Genomic DNA, 19,801 nt, shown 5'->3' with positions numbered 1-19,801 from the left:
TGCGCAAGCGTAGTTGAAAATAAGGCGGAAGCTACGTCATATCTGCTGACTATCGAAATTGTAGAAAGAGAACGTTTGGTACAAATTTTAGTAAGTTTTTAACATTTCTGATTCAAAATTTCTTATCATTTAGTCTAGGTTTAAAAATTAAGAGTGTGTGTAATTTATTAAGATAAACAGAATAAACTTTATTTGGGTAATAGTCGTTGTTTACTTCATAAACCCCTTGGCAACAGGAAGTCCATATTGACATGCGTAGTTTGCTGGGGAGGAGAGAGATTGAATGCGGTCTCAGTGACCTCATCTCGCCCTGTCTGACTCAAAAAGAAGCCGCTTTGTATTTCATATGGGGTAGGTCTGCAATGTAAATTACCTTTGTTTATTGTCACAAATTAGTTGTATTTAGCACTAATATAATGAATGATTTTTGTTTTAGAATAAGGATCCCCTAAATATAGCATAATTTACCAATTTCTGTATAGCATACAGCCCAAAATGATTTTTTCCAAGCAAGGAGTGTAAATCTCTGTTGAATCTGTCTGGCAAGCATATTTTCTTGTTTTCGTGTAGGCTAAACAAATAAAAGTAATGACCATGATGTTGCAACGATTTACATTAGAATCTTTCTTTTAAGGTCATAATTAACTGTTTTAAAATTGTATTTGTTAACGGTCAATCATTAGGCCTAGGTATTTGATCCGTATTTGACTATTGTTTTAAAAAACTTAACAATGAAATCACCACCAGCTAGGTTTTAATCCCAGGCCTAGGAGGCCATCCTGACTTCCTATAACTGATTAAGTCCTGTCAAATAATATAGGGAACAATAAACTAGTATGTCTAGCCCTAGTTCATTATTAAATCTGAAATAATATATGTTTTGCTATATATTCACATTTCTCAGGATTTGTTGAATATTTGATATGGGAACAAAAATAGTTTTTATTATTATATTACATACGTTTTATCTTTCATCAAACATAATATTAATGTTATTGAAGAGAACTTACAGTTGTTTATCCACTTGCCGTTGGAGAAGAACAGACGTCAGATGCTGTGTGATTTGGTCCACATTATTGTTTGTAATGTAACAATCTCAATATTTACACCGTGGATTTTTCTTAAATCAGAGACACAGAGATTGGTCTCGGCTATTTTCCGAGTCTAGGTTTTAGACTGGATGGAGGCTTCCTTAAATCGTGAGAATCAAATGACCTCCCATCTTTTTCTAAAGGTTCCTTTATTATCTTAAATCTTTATAAAAAGATACAAACTACACTCGATAAATAACTATACAACTAAACTAAATTTAAAAAGTCTAAAAAAAAAAAAAGAAATTGAATTGAAGGCTTATTAATAACAGCACAACTACACCCCTCGCCATCCCCATTAAGCTCAACCAGTGGAACAAGATGGCGTTAATATGTGTTATACTGTAAGTACTAGGCCTACTTCTTGAAATAGGACATAGTGAGTTTTATTTAATTAAACAATCAGACGTACACTATATTTGTTACCCACAAATTTATGTGAAATATTGTCATCATGCTAAATGATGAACGGTCATTTGGTATTTCCATCATGTATGTTTACCATCTAATTTTGAATAGAAGGCAGAAGGTTGAAAACAAAACAATTGAAAGTAGCTTGTTGACAACAGCTATCCAAGGCAAGTGGGGACAAGATTTTTGTAAAAACATTTTGCCCAGTTTTCATGGCAACAGAAACAAATTCCCATTTTTCAGAACTAAGTAAGTTATCTTAAGAGGATGTGTGCGTAAGATATTAAGCCGGAGAAACATGGTGTTGATTATTGTAGTATGACATTCAAGATCCTCTGCTTTTTGATTAAAATTATCGCGTTGATGTTTGCTGACATTAGGTTTTACCAGGATTAATCATTACATAAAAACATTTTACAGAAAAGGACTAAGGAAAATATTTGTTGCTACTGTACATGCAAATAACATTAAAACAAACAAACAAATTGCATTTCCAACGTTGTCTTGACTCTGGTATTTGTCTCTTTGATATAAAGAAATTAAATCAATTTAGAAAAGTGGGCTTTTATCTAAAGGACAAGCCCTTACTACAATACAGGTACACTAAATATTACTCCAAAGGATGATATTTTTGAGTGAACATTTTATAGGCTAGTTCTTGCAATATACAGTATTCTGTGCATTCTGCTATACAGTTAGTAAGTCGATGATGATGTAAAGTTTGCGTTGTAAGTCACAATTTATCACAAAATAGTACTACTTATATACGCAATGACTAAGCAATATAAGGCTCAGCTACAGTGATAATGTGACTACAACATGATTAGGACATAAAGCCACGCTTATGTTGACTTAACCCAACTAGTTGGCAGTAACGCTCATGTTGACAATTGGGCAACTTCCAGACAACTGCAAGCAAAGGGTCATTATGGCACAGTGCTTAATGTCTATTCCTAAACTACTATATTATGTACAGGAACAACTTTTAAATACAACTATACTGATTGAATCATGGATACATATTAAAGCATGGAATATAGCATGTTCAATTTATAACTAGATTCAACTGGTTATTTTCCAATTGCTTTAATCACACTTCACCTTTATTCCCACTAGTCTGGGACACCATTATTAATCTCCAGTCTGTTGCCACCACATAACTGAATCGCAAGGCATTCCTCTTATCTTCAAATTCATAGAATCTATATTCGGTTCTTTTTTTTATTGTCAAGTTACTCATTAAAATTATCGGACATGATCATTAAACCAACAATTACAACATCATTTACTTGAATACATTGCAGCTGGTGAGTTGATTTTATTTTCCATCTGTTGGACAGTATACCGGTACCTGATAATGATATGAACAATAGTTAATGTTGTCATCATTATCCAATTTCTGTCATCATATTTAATACAATACAGTATAGCTGATAAACAAGAGTAATGTTGTCATTATCCAATCTCTGTCATCATTTTTAATGTAGTATTTCAACTTTCAACTATTGTCATCATCAATAAATAAGAATTACATAATTAAATAATTTACAATGTTTGATACTACTTTACCTAGATAGGAAAGTCAATCATGAATTAAACAATATATTTTAACTGTTCAACTTGGTAAACACCAAACAGAAAACAAATAAACAGAAAATAATGTTAAAAGCACTTATAAATACATTAAATGTTTTAAATCTTAAATAATTCTTTTTGTACACCATATTATGTAAATAATATGCCATGCTCGAGTGTAGTCCCACCCCATAATTTAGCCTAACTTTAGAAACAAGGCTTTGCTATCTAATTTTAATATTACTCCGAGTATAATCCCACCTCCTTTCACCAAATTTCTTGGAATATACTAGTTCGATCATACGGTACAAAATCTGCAAAAATTTCTAATTGATACGCTTTTTTTTTTTTGCAGATGATGCAAGCAAGGTTATTTTTATAAGGAAACGATTTGATAATATTTGATGACATGTTTTTCATTCAAAAGTTCCTTGGCGGGTGTTGGAAATAATAATGTAGAAAACTGAACTCATATTTATACCAGAACTTGTAGGGTCTGACTCAATTGTGAGATTGATATATTTTGATGAACGGTGGAAATAATTTCAAAATGCAGAGCAACAACCGTCAAGAAGACAAGAGGAAGCAAGGGCGTTCACGTCCCGGACATCCACCCGGAGGAAGCAGAACCTCGGGTACCTCTAGCGTTCTCATGGTTGGTCCAAATTTTAGAGTTGGCAAGAAAATTGGATGTGGAAATTTTGGAGAATTGCGATTAGGTAAGTAGAGATGCGGTCAACTATGAACAATAGTGGTCTTCTTTTCATTTTGTGGACATAAGAATCTGTTCATCAAATATGTGTAACATTTAGAAATAGGAATGGAATAAGATGGTGCCATTTTGAGTCATGGAGTAGTATTTAAGCCTTTTTCTATACTGTATAGGAGATATAGGAGATGTTTCAGCCCAGGGACACATGTGCAGGTTTCATATTCGTGTACAGATCTATAGTAACATTAATGGTTTACTGTCATACATTTCTAGTTAGGGCTAGGAGAGGGCGCTATCAGAATGGCGGCGCCCAGTGTGACCTTACGACACTGTTAACTCAGATTGTGTTTTTGTGAGAGTAAAACTTATACATAATGTTGTTAATATTGTGTTTATTTATTAACATAACTGATTTAAATTTATACAATGAAAAAAATATGATTTACATGTTGTATTTATAACAAAAACTGAAGTACAAGTAAGATAAGAGGAAGAATAAGGATACTTTAGTAAAAATCCAATGTTTTAATTTATGGATGGGTACATGGGTACATTGTCCTACCTCTGTACACCATGTAAATAAAAATTGTTGGGAAAAAATTTGGTGTTAATTAAAAAAGACTTCAGGAAAGTGCTGTGGTACTACTATATTGCCCCAATGGTCTGAAAGGAGATAAAAGTACAAATGATTTGGCACTAATGGCTATTTTATAATTATTATCTGATATTTTTCATTGGTATATTGGTACAACTTACAAGTTTTGTATATTTTAACTACTGTACTAAACTAGTGTAATGATCATTTTCCTGGTGCAGATGAGGTGTTGTGGGTGATTGTTTTGTAAACTTACAGCACGCTTGACTGAATTACAAAGACTAGACACAATAATAAAAGGTGTTAAACAAATGTTATGAGATTTCCCTATTTGAAGATTCATAAACACTGTATTACCAGCAAACAATACATTCATGACAACACTTGAGCAAATAATCGGATGTGCTGTTACAGTAGGACTATCTGTTCTGTATATTAAACAAAGAAAACAACTGACAACATTTGAGCAAATAATCCGATGTGCTGATACAGTAGTATATTTTATTGATTTGTCATAGAATCTTCTGGTCTACGACAAAATGAATCGTATTTAAAACCAATTTAAGTTAAAACATTACGTTTTTAATCCCATTTTTGTATCATCAAGAAGTGATTTTAAATTAGTCTTTTCAAGGTCAGGTAGAGTGAGCCCTCTATATAGACAATTGAAATATGTTTTTATCTACATCATGTTGAAATTATAATGAATGATTTTTTGTAATTTAATGGATAGATTGTGTAGTTCGTTGCTACTTTCACTTTTGTATCCCAATACAAGTTATAATAATAATTTGCGTGAATTTAAATTGTAAATTAATGTAATAGTACAGAAGTACTGAAACTCAAAACTCAGCTGACAAAATATCCATACATTTACTCTTTAATTACTAGTTTTATTTTTAGTCGTTCTCATTTTTTGTCAGAACAAATCTATCTGTATCTACTCTGAGTTGTGTATTAATATGTATAATAATAAAATTCAGTATGACAGTTACTGAACAAAATATTATTTCATCAAATCCCTATGTTTATTACGATTATTATTCTACTACAATGTTAAAAACACACTGTACATTGTAAACTCACACTTTTTACTGATTTTCAGCAGGGAATAAATTCGCCAGTGTTGCATAGCAAAAACAGCTATATACAAAACAACCTTATTGCTACACATTCGAAAATTGTGTAGCAAAAAATACAATACAAAACTACTGTATGTTTCTCGGCTCAAAAATCAGTTTGATTAGTAATTTTGCTAAACAAAATTTTCAAATGAAATTATTATGCCTTGTTCAGTAATAGTATGTACTGTGTTGAGTTGAAATGTTTCTTTACTTTATAGTACTGTATTTGATGCTTTAACTGCAGCTTAATTAAACTGGCTAATGGATAAAAGCTCTGATTTTGAAATAATTTTGAAATTATCAATTAACTGTTTTATACAGTAGTATAACATTCTAATAGCAGAACATGACTAAATACGTTTCCTTGGACCCCTAGGTTAATATGACGAAATTTAAACTCACACCATCAGTATCACATCTGTGACAAATTTTCTTGCCTTTCAAAGAAAAAAAATATAACAAAGGAACTTGAATAACAGATTTGTTTTCTCAAATGCTCTAACAATAGTGATTACAGCCCAATTGTATCTTCCAATGCCATAGTTATTTTAACTAAATTCATATTTTATTTAATTTCTTTGTTGTGTATACAATTAATACAGTATTAGATTTTAGTCGTGATCGAAGTTTTTAATGTCATCGTATTACTTAGTACATGTTTTTAATTTAATTTGGATATTAACTCATTAGCATACAAACAAACCACCAAGAGCCAAATTAAGATCATCTATAACGATTGACAAATTGAATCATTAGAGAATACCATCATTGTAATGTACAGTAATATTTGTGTTCTTTCCAAGCCAGTAGTAGTAGTAGTTTTAAACGTTATGTGGACAACAGCAATAAATAATACATTTAACATTTTTTTAATTATAAATTAAAAGTTGTAAATGTGAGGAATTTTTAAATTAATAATAACATCAAATCAATCAAATTGTGTGTGAATGATCACAATTTTCTGATACTGATAGATTAAAAAAAAATAATGAACCTTTTTGTAGGGTAAGATTACAGTTGGTAACTATTTTTCATGTGTGTTTTATGGATAACGAAGGAATAAAAATACTGTGTGATGAACAAAGAAAAAAACCTTTTGTGGTTGCAACCCATGTAGAAATCTTTGGTGAACTTTAACCAAAAAAATGTACAGTACACCGTGTAGTTGTAACCATTTTTTTTCTGTTGTTAAATATTCAATGTAAGCTACAGGGTAAATATAGGCTACTATTACTGTACACTAGTAGTAGGATCTGTTAACACAGATTCATACTAATTAAAACTTCCATTTTAATATCGAAATAGTAATTTTAAATGATTGAACAAAAGGTCATCAAACACAATATGTGTTTTGTTTGTGTGAACCTGTAAACTTGATGACCTTTATACTTGTACTGAGACGCCATGTAAACAATTAGTATTTAATGCAGTTCATTTAAAGGGTGAAGTACAAATTTATTTTAACCATGACGTTTGCACACAATCACCACACCCATTCATAGATCAGATCTTATTGTCAATGTCAGTATAATAGTTCTACATGTTTTGTCTTCAAAATCCTACATTATTAGTCATTTTAGTGATAAATTCTCTTTCGTTTTTTATTCGATGAGGATAATAGCAATGCAATAACCATGACATACTAATACAATACCATTTTATTTTTAAATAAAAAATATTGGGCTGTGGCAACTTGAGCAAAGAACATGCTGTTTTATACTATCATGATTAATTTACATTGTTTTATCCGAGGCTATTCTATTTCATTGTATGTTACATGTACATACAGTATGACAAATTTAATCTCAATCTAAAAAGAAATTAACCAGCCATCGTGTAAATAATAAACAAAATATTAAAATTACCTAATTAATAAATCAAATTTAAATAAATTACTAAACATTTTAATCTGTCTTATTCTCTTTTTTTTTTTTGTAATTTAAATTAGTCACAATCTGTTTCTATTAGAATCAGTATACAATTTAAAAATACTCAAAGATTTACTCTTAAAATGAATAACTACTGTAATCAAATGCACGCTGTCACATTATTATTTTTTTAGTGATTTTTTTAAACTGTAATAATTCAAATTAAAATGTGCAGTAATTATAGATGTTCCTGTTTTGTTTAATTATGTAAATTTGTATTTGTTCTTTAAACAAAACAGTTCATTATTGGTCCTTGTCATTGATTGTTTTTAATGACGTACTCACTGACAGGTATTCATCACAATGTAACAATCAAGGACGTTTGTTTGATTACGTTATGAACATTTTACCAAAAAGATCTTAATTTACATATTATGTTTAACCGTTAAAATGATTTTGACCTTGTATGATACTTTTATCATACACAAATTGTAGAATCCTGTTGTTTTGCTCATTTCAAAATATCAACATTATTATTATTTTTCTGATTTAATTTTAACACTGATTGGGTAATATTCATTTTTTAAACAAATATTTTTAAAATATATTAAAATTTACCTTTCAAAATACTTTTAAAAGAACTGAATACTAGCTATTCATGTTTTTTTTCTAGTTTGTTTTTTTTACAATAAGACAGTAGCTTACTGTAGTATTAATAAATATTACTTTCAATACATTTAAATTCAATAATAATATTAAAATTATCGTGTAATTAATGTACTGTTAATGTAGAGTGATATTGTTTGGGTTTCCAAAATATCAATTATCTGTCAGTTATAATTAATATTTCATCATAAAATGTTTTTCTGTTTGTTTTTATTTACAGGTAAAAACCTTTATAACAATGAGCACATTGCTATCAAACTGGTAAGTGTTATATTAATGTTTATTATATTTGTACACATTAAATTAAATGTCAACATAAATTATAGTCAAGTAATCTTAACCTCTGTCTACACTATCAAACTTGTTTAGCAAAAAAAGTGTGATGTGCCCAAATATGGTAGTAATATGCCCAAATAAGGTAGTGCTATGACTCGTCACATTTTTTTTCACATAATGTTTGATAGTGTAGACGGAGCTTTATGGTATGGGCATTGACAATACAGTAGTTCCAAATTTAAGTTTCATATGTTTTCTCATCTTTAGACCGAGTATAATTTCATGTTCAAATTTAATCTCTCCAACACCCCCCCCCCCCCCCCCCACCCCAAATTAAGATAAATTCAGACACACGACTTTACAGTAAATCCATATTTATAATGCCACCCACTTTTATTCCCTTAGCTCATATACTGGACAGTCGTTTTGATTATTATGCTTGGCAGTTTAAAGTATACAATATTTGATCAATTATGTAAATGCCATTGAAGACAATATAAACAAGTACAGTGACTACAATAGAGATATTGCCCAATTGTACAATTAACTCAAAACATTGTGCGTACAGTAGTTGGTTTAAACTGGTGATAGCAACCCCGTATACAGCCAACTCTCCCAATATCTAACATCTTTGGGCTGGCCTAATAATGTCTGGTTTTCCGAAAAGTCTGATGTTCAGAATGTGTTTCTAAATGGTTATATAAATTTAGGACCTCTTGGACATTAAAAAAAACCTGGTTTTGGGAGAGTTGCTGGTTTTCAGAAAGTCTGGTATTGAGAAAGTCGACTGTATAATATAAACAACATAGAAATGGAATTTGTTTTTATGTGTGTCAATTAATGAACATGTACTGTAATTGGTACAAAATTTCTTTCACCAATGTAGTATGTCTGATGTAGCCTAAATTAGGCGGTGTTATTGTACAACACTTTAGCATGAAATTATGCTTGATAAAAAGGTAATAGTTTCGGTCAGGATTCTGTATCTTTGACTCGTTTCTATGACCATTTTCAAAATTATGGTGATTTTCTTTATAACAAAATTAAATGTTTAACTCATAGGAACCTATGAAGTCCAGGGCACCTCAACTTCATTTAGAATACAGATTCTACAAGATGCTAGGCCAAGCAGGTATGGTTATTAACACTATATTATAACTAACTATAATATTATTTAACGTTAATCAGTAATGTTTAAAGGCCGACTTAGACAGCGTCAACGACAAAGCTTGATAAGTCGTCTTGCGACGACTTAAAAACTATGCACGACGCTATCTCGAGACGACTTGCCTCGTCAGGATTCACCTCAGACACCACCAATGATTCAAGACGTTTCGTCGGGCCTCGTCATACGACATTGTCTGAGTTGGCCATAATCAGTCAGAAATTGCTCAGTACAGTATATGTATTATTATATTAATATTGATTGCATTTTAAAGGCCAACATTTAAAATTGTAATTACATTTAATACAACTTTAAGTGTCAAATTTACCTTTGTCATACAAACGAGCAATTGTATTAGACTTGCATCTCTGTGATTGAAAGGATGATTAGCATGCAAAGTTTGTTTAGCAACCAGAATATCTGCAATTTTAGTCAATAATAGACAGACAGAAAGTTGATTTTAGCTATAAACAGTTTGATTAGGGATCTACCTGTACTCTACTGCAGTAACCACATTTGGTTAAAAGGTGCAATTATTATGTATACTTTTGGTTTTATTTTCAGTTTAGAAGTTTATTAGACAATCACTGCAATAAACATTGTATGATTATGCGAAAACAAGTTTATAGAATTTAGTTTTACTGCAGTAACTGCAGTGGAATATTTGTACATGGTCCCTTATATAAGATGTATACAGGATATGATTTTAATCTATATTTTTTTAGCCTATGTACTATAAATTTTAGTATGCATGATTATTGCTAACATCATGACAAAAATAATTGTATTTACAAGAACGAGTGTCCCTGGTAATATTCTAAATATTAATTTGTGTGTTTTATCTAAAAGTGATGCTAGTGTAGTAATAAATGTTTATTTTTCAGAGGGTGTCCCACAAGTTTACTATTTTGGTCCATGTGGAAAATATAATGCAATGGTTATGGAACTTCTTGGTCCCAGCTTAGAGGATTTGTTTGATCTATGTGACCGAACATTTGCACTTAAAACAGTTCTTCTCATAGCTATTCAGCTTGTAAGTATCTTTAAAGGCCAGGTGCAGGCAAAAAATTTCTATTGATCATACATTCCAATAATTATCGATCTATAGTTTCCCCTATGTTTCATAATTTTTGGGATTTTATTTGTGTTACAAGAGCTTGTTGAAAATAAGCACTTATCAGTGAGGGGATAGTTCAAATTACACAGTAAAATCTCTATTCTTTTGTACACAAATTTTGTAAATAGAGAGGCATTTTAAAAAGCTATGAAAAATAAATGGTGTGGTAAAAAATGTTATCAGATGACTAAATATAGGTAATATAACTTGAATTTTACATTTCTGGTGTTTTTATTCAACTTCAGATTTTATTTTCATGCTATAGCAAAAATTATCCACCGTATATCCACCATCTTTTTTTCACCTTCTAGGGAGTCACCAGACATGTTATTACATTAGGTTAAACTACCTAACTACTGAAAAAAAGTCTTCCTGGTTTTTATGGCAGAATTTTGCCAAATTTTGTATTTGACCATATTAAGGGAAATTCATGTTTTTTCATCGTGATTTCTGTTACAAATATTTGATTTATGTACAATTAACCAGATATTATATTTAAAATTCATGCCTGTACCTGAGCTTTAATACTAGCCTACAGTGTTTAGTAAATCCTTTATAGAAAGTTTTTAAGATTTCAATCCCAATGTATATTTTTAGATATTGTACATATAATATTAATAGTACTAGGTGATACCCATCTTACCTTTGACCTCTCTGTGGCATGTAAATATGGCTATTCATCTTCAGCCGTTTACAAGAAATTAGTCTAAAATCATAATTATGTGAAAAATTGGTAATTGGAATTACAAGATTCTCCAGCATAAGCATGATGATTTTCGGTCCAGTGCTTTACTGTAGGAGGTGGTGATACAGTGTGCAAAGGCTTCAACAATTATAAAAACATATTATTTATTTTTTTTTATTACAGCTCCACAGAATAGAATACGTTCACAGTAAAAACTTAATATACCGTGACGTGAAACCAGAGAATTTTCTAATAGGCCGGCAATCGGGGAGACATCAGAGTACTATTCACATTATCGACTTTGGCCTAGCGAAAGAATATATCGATCCAGAAACTAACAAACACATACCGTACAGAGAGCATAAAAGTCTGACAGGTACAGCTAGGTATATGAGCATCAACACACATCTCGGAAAAGGTAATTATTATTTATGTGAAAATATATCATGTATAATTGGGACTTTACCATTGAGTATAGTTTTTCCGTTAAGTACTTATTTAACGGAGTATTTTGAGCGTTGAGATTGTTCTTAACGAAAAGGCTTGCGTTGCTTTTTATTCCAATGATTTTCTGAAAAATCTGTTTACAATTTACCATTATTTAATGAATCTTTATGTTGACTACGAAAGTTCCCAATCAAATACTACAAATGTAATTATAATCATCCTCACATGCACTATATGTACACCAACAGCTTTATGTCCTATCGAAGGGACAAGGAAATGAGAGTGAAGCGTTTTGCCTACGGTTTCAACATTTGATGCGGGGAGGGGTCTTGAAACTAACTTTTATATTTGGCATGAAGAAGTCTATACTGTAATATTATCTACACAATGTAGCATCATAGACATTAATAATAGCTCATGCTTTAAAAAAAATCAGTAAAAAAGTACGTAAAGGTATTGTTACTCATATTAATTTGTAACTCTAGCTATTAATAATACATGTTACATTAATGCTAACTATGTACTTTTTGAATGTATATCCTTTCATCTCTGTTTGACATCCATTCATGACATGGAATGCTCCACAGGAAGCCAAAGGTGCTACACATTATTTACGACAACTTTGTAATGTTTCCAATTACTTTACAAAACGCTGTAAAAATTAAATTATGAATGACATTTTTTCAATTGTTCACAGAGCAAAGTCGACGAGATGATTTAGAGGCACTTGGTCACATGTTCATGTACTTCCTGAGAGGTAGCTTACCTTGGCAAGGGTTAAAGGTCAGTCATGGCTCATGTTTGTTTAGTTTAATATAGCAAAAAAAACGTTTAATCACCTCTGTCAAGACAATAAATTTGATTTTTACTGGATACACTGTAATGAAAATAATAACACATATTGTATAGGGATGTCTAAAGGGATGCGTAAATGTTGATGACAAATACTTGGGGGTTGGTGCATGAGTGTTGGGTTATAGTCAGTTGGTGAAAAGATAAGACTGGGACCTTAAAATGAACTACAAGAACTTTAGGCAGCATCTACATAACAAAATGGCATGCCTGTATATGTAGTTTTTAACACATGTTTTAATTGTATATCTAGGCTGACACATTGAAAGAGAGGTACCAAAAGATTGGTGACACAAAGAGGGCCACACCCATTGAAGTACTGTGTGACAAATACCCTGGTAAGATATTGCAATCCGATATTTTAATTGGTGTTGTTGCCGCACATATTGTCTCTTTACCTGCACCTAATCCCAGTATAATTTTATTTGAGCAGCAAAGGGATCACGCACCAAGTACTAAGTGGATAACATGCTTGATTATGCATGCCATGCCTTGTCAGTTCAGGCCTTGCCAGTTGAGGCCTTGCCAGGTCAGGCCATGCCTGGACAGGCCTTGCTAGATCAGGCCTTGCCAAGTCAGGCCATGCCAGGTCAGGCCATGCCAGATCAGGCCATGCCAGGTCAGGCCATGCCAGGTCAGGCCTGATATACCAAGATTCATAAGCATTATAATAAAATCTAATATACTAAGAATCCTGCACTTTGTCACATAAGTAAATAAATAACTACTATTTGTAAATGCATTTACTTTTAATTGCAGAGGAAATGTCAACATACTTAAGATATGTACGAAGGCTAGATTTCTTTGAAACACCTGATTATGGCTACTTACGTAAAATATTCCAAGATCTATACAACAGAAAAGGCTATGCTGCTGATAATGAGTTTGATTGGACAGGCAAACATTTAGTAAGTTTTTGCAATATACTGTACCTACCATGTGTTGTAGTTATAAGGTAGGTTTAAACAAAGGTTAATACCGTACAATGGAACCCTGTAATGTTATAATGGTTCAACCATGGACGAAAAAAATGATAATATATTCTCTTTTGGTAAGTGTAGTATAGCTCTCAATAGATAAAGTCCCCATAAATTGATGCTGTGATCGGAACCTGCGACTTCTCGCTGACAAGGCAAGCATCTCAACCCTAACTACAGAGGCTTTATGTGGTATCCTATTTTTTAAGACAAATTTAATATTCTGCAATTTACCTCTTTTGCCATTACTGTTATGTTTAATTTAAACTTTTTTTCTTGTTTTCAGTCAACCCCTGTCTCACCAAGTCCGGCAGATAATCAACAATCTAGAGACAGACCTTCCGGCAACAAGGTAAATCTTAATTGTATTTATCACAAGTTTTTTTGTATAGCAATATCAATTTTTAATTTAATATATATCTAATCGTATACCATAGTTTAATGCAAATCTTATGCCACAGAAAACTGATCTATAAGTTTAGATACATTTGTTATCAATCTTTATTTTTACTTTAATGTGAATTTCAACATGCTCAACTTCACTATCTTATGCCACAGAAAACTTGTCTATAAGTTTAGATACATTTTTTATCAATCTTTTTTTTTATCTTAGAATTTTAACATGCTTAACTAATGAGCTATCATTTATTATTAATGTTGATACCTTAATTCTATATCAGCAGAACAAAGCCTGGACTGAGCCAACGCACTTAAATCCACCATTGGTTGGTGGACACGGATCAGTGCAAGTAGTAAGTTCAACTAACGGTGAATTAGTGACAGATGATCCTACTGCCGGTCAATCTAACGCACCAATCACAGCACAGGCTGAGGTTGAGGTGGTTGAAGACACCAAGTAAGCCATTTTATATAATATTGGTTTTTTTTTTATGTGTATATGAGTATTCTTATTAAGACTGATTGATGAATATATAACACACATCCTTGCAATTTGATTGGTGGATTATTAGATCTCTGGATATTTGATTGATAGACTATTACATTGCCAATGTAAATTATGTTCACATTGTCATGCTTGTGTGGTTATATACACTATTAAATATATAACTAAACCTTCTTTTCGTGTTTATATAGATATATATATTATTTTTTATACAACACAATATTGAATATTATCAATATTGAATGCCAAAATTTATTATTCTTTGCTGTCCTGTTAACTCCTAATATTGTTGCCTGTGTCTTTATCATAATTTATTAGTTGATCAAATTGATTTAATGACTTCTTTTCTCTTTCAGATGTTGTTGCTTTTTCAAGAGAAGGAAGAAAAAGAGTTCAAATCGGCGCAAGTGAATTGACTGTTAAATCAATCAGCTGTTATAAGTATAGTATCTAAAGTTTATTTAACATTAATAATCGGATCAATTTTTCAACATTTGATTCTACGATCGAACAGTGAAGCGAACTGATGAGAAATACATGTCAGCGTGTATTATCTTATTGGTTTTTTTTATCTCTGCAATTTCAATAAACAATTTTTATATGCTAAAGCTGTGTGTTACAAAAGGATCATATAGACACTGTGAACTGTTCCAAATACTGTAAAGAATGAGCTAAGGTGCTGGAGTTGAGAGGGATGTGGAATACTTCTATAATAGCAAATGACACGTTCGGTTGAAACCTTATTGAGAAGTATTGATAGCGTCATTTGTACTTAATGATACAGTGTAAAGTTCCTTTGTATGTATGATAAACATATTTTCCTATTTCACACAACCAAGTAAACCAACAAAATCATTATTGTTTTCGTTATACTATGGTCTAAATGATATATTTTAGTTTTGTGTTTTTTGTTTCCCAGACGGGTATAAAGTAACATACCCTGTATACTTTGTCCTTCTCGATATGTTTTGAAATCGCGGTCTATGATTGATTAAAGCCAGCAATATATATATATATATTTGTTACGCATATATATGTTGACAGAGTATTTATTGATGATTATACTAAATCTACTAAGATTTAAAAAGTACTTGTTGCGCCAGAGCTAAAGATCACCATTGCCTATATAATATACTGTACCCAGAATCTCTGAATTATCTAGATAATAGATTCCTTATCATTAACGGTAAGAGCGTAAACAATATAGCCATCATTTCTTTTTGTCAATTTTGATTTTTAATGATAGAGATATAGTTAATTAAGACAGAACAGCTCAAAGCTCTATACATTGCAAAAATATGTGAAAATACATTGGACAGTGTATTATACAAAAGACAAAATAATATGACATCATTTGTGTTAGCATCTATCATATTGCAAGAATGCTGTCTGTGTATACATGCGAATAATTAAACCTAACAATGTGTCATCGTTATACTACATAAGTGTGGTATTAAGGTCTTCTATACATTAAGTAAAGACCATGTAAAAATAAGTAGTTAATAATATGTGAAGACAAACTGTGTTCCAATAAGATTTTTTCACAGTGTTTGTTTCATTGACGTTTTTTGGTGCGTTCTCAATAATATCAATGTTTTTAATTCCATATATTCTCTTTATATTTTCTACATCTTCTTTATAATATTAAAGTATACTTTAGATGTTTGTGAAAATGTTTCGCATAATTATTTAAGAGTATGAAAATAATCTTTTTTGCATTTTCAATGATACAATACAGCTTTACTTAGTATCATCTTTTGACCAAAATGAAAAAAGTATCTTCCTTTTCGTAACTAGTTTGTATTTAGCTAACCTCTCAATTTGAAAAATATTCATTTGCAATTTAGATATAGTGATAATAAGTAACTGTAGTGATGTTAATTACAGAGTAAGATTACCAGTGGAAATTGTACAATATTCTTCAGTTGTGTCCTTAAACTGTAAGCCTGACCTCGTTTCCTGATACTGATAAACCAGGATGAAAATAGTGCATAGAAATATGCTAATACTAAGTCCAGTATGTAATTAAACTGCGAAAATGTATTTCCTAAGTTAAATTATAAAACATTTCATTGCAGACAATAACTAAAACTAAGAATAACTTATGGACAGTATTACAATTCCATTTTAAACCTGAACATTGTATGCAATGAAAATTATCACACCAATTGGAATATACAGTAGTAGCTGGTGTTACTGTACTCATTGAAAACTATTTAAACATAAGGTTTCATTTGAAAGCGTAAATAACATCAGAAATTTGCATTGTGAAATATCAGTATATTTTGTACATTTAATTAACATTAAACTTGACTATACTATCAAGTAATGTTAAGCTTATGTAAGAAAAAAATGTTAACTTAACTACCATCTTGTGTTTAATTTAAATAAATTCTCTGATTTTAATAAATTAAAAACAATGTGTCATTAAGACCTTTATGAAATAATTCAGTATTTTTACTAATTTGTATATTGTCCTATCCACTCCATATACAGTGATGAGAATTCATTCCTTGTATTGGGTTAATTAAAAATGTTTGATCTCACTATGCTCCTAGGCCAACCAATAGAGGGTGGCAGACAGAATGCTCATGAATCTTTGTTCCGATAGCTTCCATAACTATCTTTAGACATCAATTTAATGAGTGCGGGGATAGAGTGGAGTAGCATAGTGACATCAAGTCTACCAAACATTTTGGAAAAGATGTTTATCTGTGCTGTTAACTAAACTCTATTGCTTTTGTCTAAGTGCCCTGTGAGCAAACACTTCCTGCTCTTAAATCTTTTCCTCACATATAGAGCGTAACTCTATAAACCTCTCCCTATAATAATGTATTATTTCTTTGTTAAAGTGGCGAGATGTTTAAATTATTACTGTACAATATATTTAAAAAACATGTGATTACAGATCTTCACTAGTTACAGCAACCAGATATTTTTATTTGTTTTGTAATTGCATTAAATTAAATATTGTACATTTTTGATTAATAATTATTATAGCAGTTGTTATGAAAAGCTATAAAATAGAGAATTGTTATTTTTTATTGTTTTATTTTTTTCCAGTTTAATATATTTATTTTGTTATTGATGGTGGTATTCGTGCTATGTAATAGATGTGATTTTCGTTCCAAGTTGTATAAATTTTCTGTACATTGTTTTCTTGTATTGTACATCAATAAGTCCTAAATAAATTAAAAGATTCACAGATATGATTGTGAATATACTTGCATAATAATGAGATGACCCCCTTTATTGGTGGTTTTGTGTGCTAGGTCCATACAACATACTAATTAACTGTCGATGTTCCTTGCAAAACTTAAAAGCGTGCTGTAAATAATAACATAACACACTCCTGCTTTACTATTATTGTTATAATAGCTACATCTATATATATATGACAAGAATGCAAATCAAGTTTTTACTCCAGCCTACCCTGTGGATCTTTATATAATCTTTTTATTAAAGTAGTAGGCTATGTTATCAGTGAAAAGTGTGTTTTACTCTATGATTTGTAACATAATTAAATTGTTGCTACTTTAAAGATGTTGTTGAACATTATAGTATGTGTATATATTTTTCAACAAGCAACAAGTATTAGAATAACATAATGCAAGTAAATCAATTATTCAGAGTTTGTGCACAATAGAGAAAACATGCTTGTTTGCGTTGAGTATAGCCATACTTTTGATAAATGCGAGACAGTCATGTTTCTAATTTTCTTTAATGTGTATAAGCCCTTGATTTTGGTTGTTATTAAAATTGTAATATTTAATGAACTAAATATACTAACGTCAATCTTACATTTCTTATCCAGATTTGCTTACTATACATTGTATTCCATACAGTGCTTATAGTTATGCTACAGTATGTTCTTTATTAGATGACTATTTTGTAACTATTTGGTAAGAATATAAATTAGTTATGTATAATATTCCCGGAATGGAAAAATCAAATGGTTGCATATGAAAAATGATACAAACCATTCATCTTTCTATACATCTTACTCCAATTAAGGACCTTAATATGAGGTAATCTTTGGCAATGTCTCTAAATAGGGACAGATTGCCTATTGTTATTGAGGTAAATATAATAGTCTTTTATTGGAGAAAGATGTTATTTTGTTGTTTTTTTATTTTCCTTCATTCCATCTTCAATCCTCACTCCCTCTGTAAAATTAAACTTGTATCTTTGCTCCGCACTCCTATGTATTTATGGGCCAAACACAAGATAAACACAATATTTCATTATAATGCTGGGCATTGTACATAACTTGTAAAAAGTTAGAAAGAAACAAGAGCGGAATACAAAAAATGGGGATAACGAGAAGGGGATGTATGTTTACAATACTACTCCAGTTTGTGCTGTACTTTTTTGTAAAATTAAATAGTATGTTCTGACAATATAAATTGTTGCATTTCCCCCCGACAAATTCAGTACGATGAATGTGTATAAGCAAGTAACGTGATTGTAATTCAGTTTAAAATTTAATGAAATTGTATTCCTGGGGAAAGAAAACAATTAAGCATGTTATTTGTATTAAGATGATCTGTAGGAGAAAAAGTGATTGTAATAAAGATGAAGTGGTTTAAACAATGTGCATGATGACACAGTGTAAAGATTGTATAAAATATCAGAAAAACCCAGCTTCATGAATAAAATGCATAGACCATGTTTTCTCAAACAGGCGTTGTCATTTATTTTTTTGAGTTTTGTATAAATTTTTCTCAAAATCAAAGTTATTATTTTTAATTTGCAAAGATCTAGGAACCAATTACATCCTGGTTATTTATTGGATGCATGCTGGGACATTGGGATTTACTTCCTCACTGGACTCTAGGTTCATAGGACATTGGAAATTGGAAAAACTCCCTATTATTTCAACATGTTAACAGGATGCAAGTAGCGCTGAAGTCATAAAATGAAAAAAATAAAAAGAAATAATAAAATAAAAGGATCCAATGGCTGTATTCGCTATTCACACATAGAAACTCCCTTAAATTGATAAATTCTGAAGGAATATATCCATAAATATTCATTGACTTTGAGGGAAAATACCCACAAACCTTTTTCTGTCCTGATCTGGTACACGCTACCTGTCGATTTGAGAGGAGCGGATTCTATTTATTTAAACGTCAACTTAAAACTTTTCTTTTTAATTAATTACTAGTATTGTTAGGCGCTCTCTTCTTTGTAGGGCGCCATATAAAAACTTTTATAGATGAAACCCAACTCTGATATTAGGGAGCTTTCTTCAAGGACCGACAACCAACCTAGGTCAGGTCATCAATGTGTCGTCAGTCGTCGTCTAGACCTTGAAACCATCAAACCTGTGTCAA

The 19,801-nt window shown here is 31.0% G+C and overlaps 1 protein-coding gene across 2 annotated transcripts; it reads left to right on the top strand.

The window, feature by feature from the left end:
- Window positions 1–42: 42 nt before the first annotated feature.
- LOC144845097 (casein kinase I-like) lies at window positions 43–19,146 on the top strand. 2 transcript variants are annotated; one of them, XM_078702244.1, is made up of 12 exons: window positions 43–90; window positions 3,433–3,796; window positions 8,263–8,303; window positions 9,381–9,450; window positions 10,368–10,516; window positions 11,469–11,703; window positions 12,430–12,515; window positions 12,838–12,922; window positions 13,344–13,492; window positions 13,848–13,913; window positions 14,245–14,417; window positions 14,822–19,146. In XM_078702244.1, the coding sequence occupies exons 2-12, from the start codon at window positions 3,604–3,606 to the stop codon at window positions 14,874–14,876; spliced, it is 1,302 nt and encodes a 433-aa protein (XP_078558370.1). In that variant the 5' UTR covers window positions 43–90; window positions 3,433–3,603; the 3' UTR covers window positions 14,877–19,146. The 2 variants fall into 2 exon arrangements, with proteins under 2 accessions (XP_078558370.1, XP_078558369.1); XM_078702243.1 differs by having other exon boundaries at window positions 14,242–14,417.
- The last annotated feature ends 655 nt before the right edge of the window (window positions 19,147–19,801 follow it).

Source organism: Antedon bifida, chromosome 6 (assembly GCF_963402885.1).
Source record: "Antedon bifida chromosome 6, ecAntBifi1.1, whole genome shotgun sequence".
Taxonomy (NCBI): Eukaryota; Metazoa; Echinodermata; class Crinoidea; order Comatulida; family Antedonidae; genus Antedon; species Antedon bifida.
Note: the sequence above shows the minus strand (reverse complement) of the source record. Positions and strands in the feature narration are given on the sequence as shown.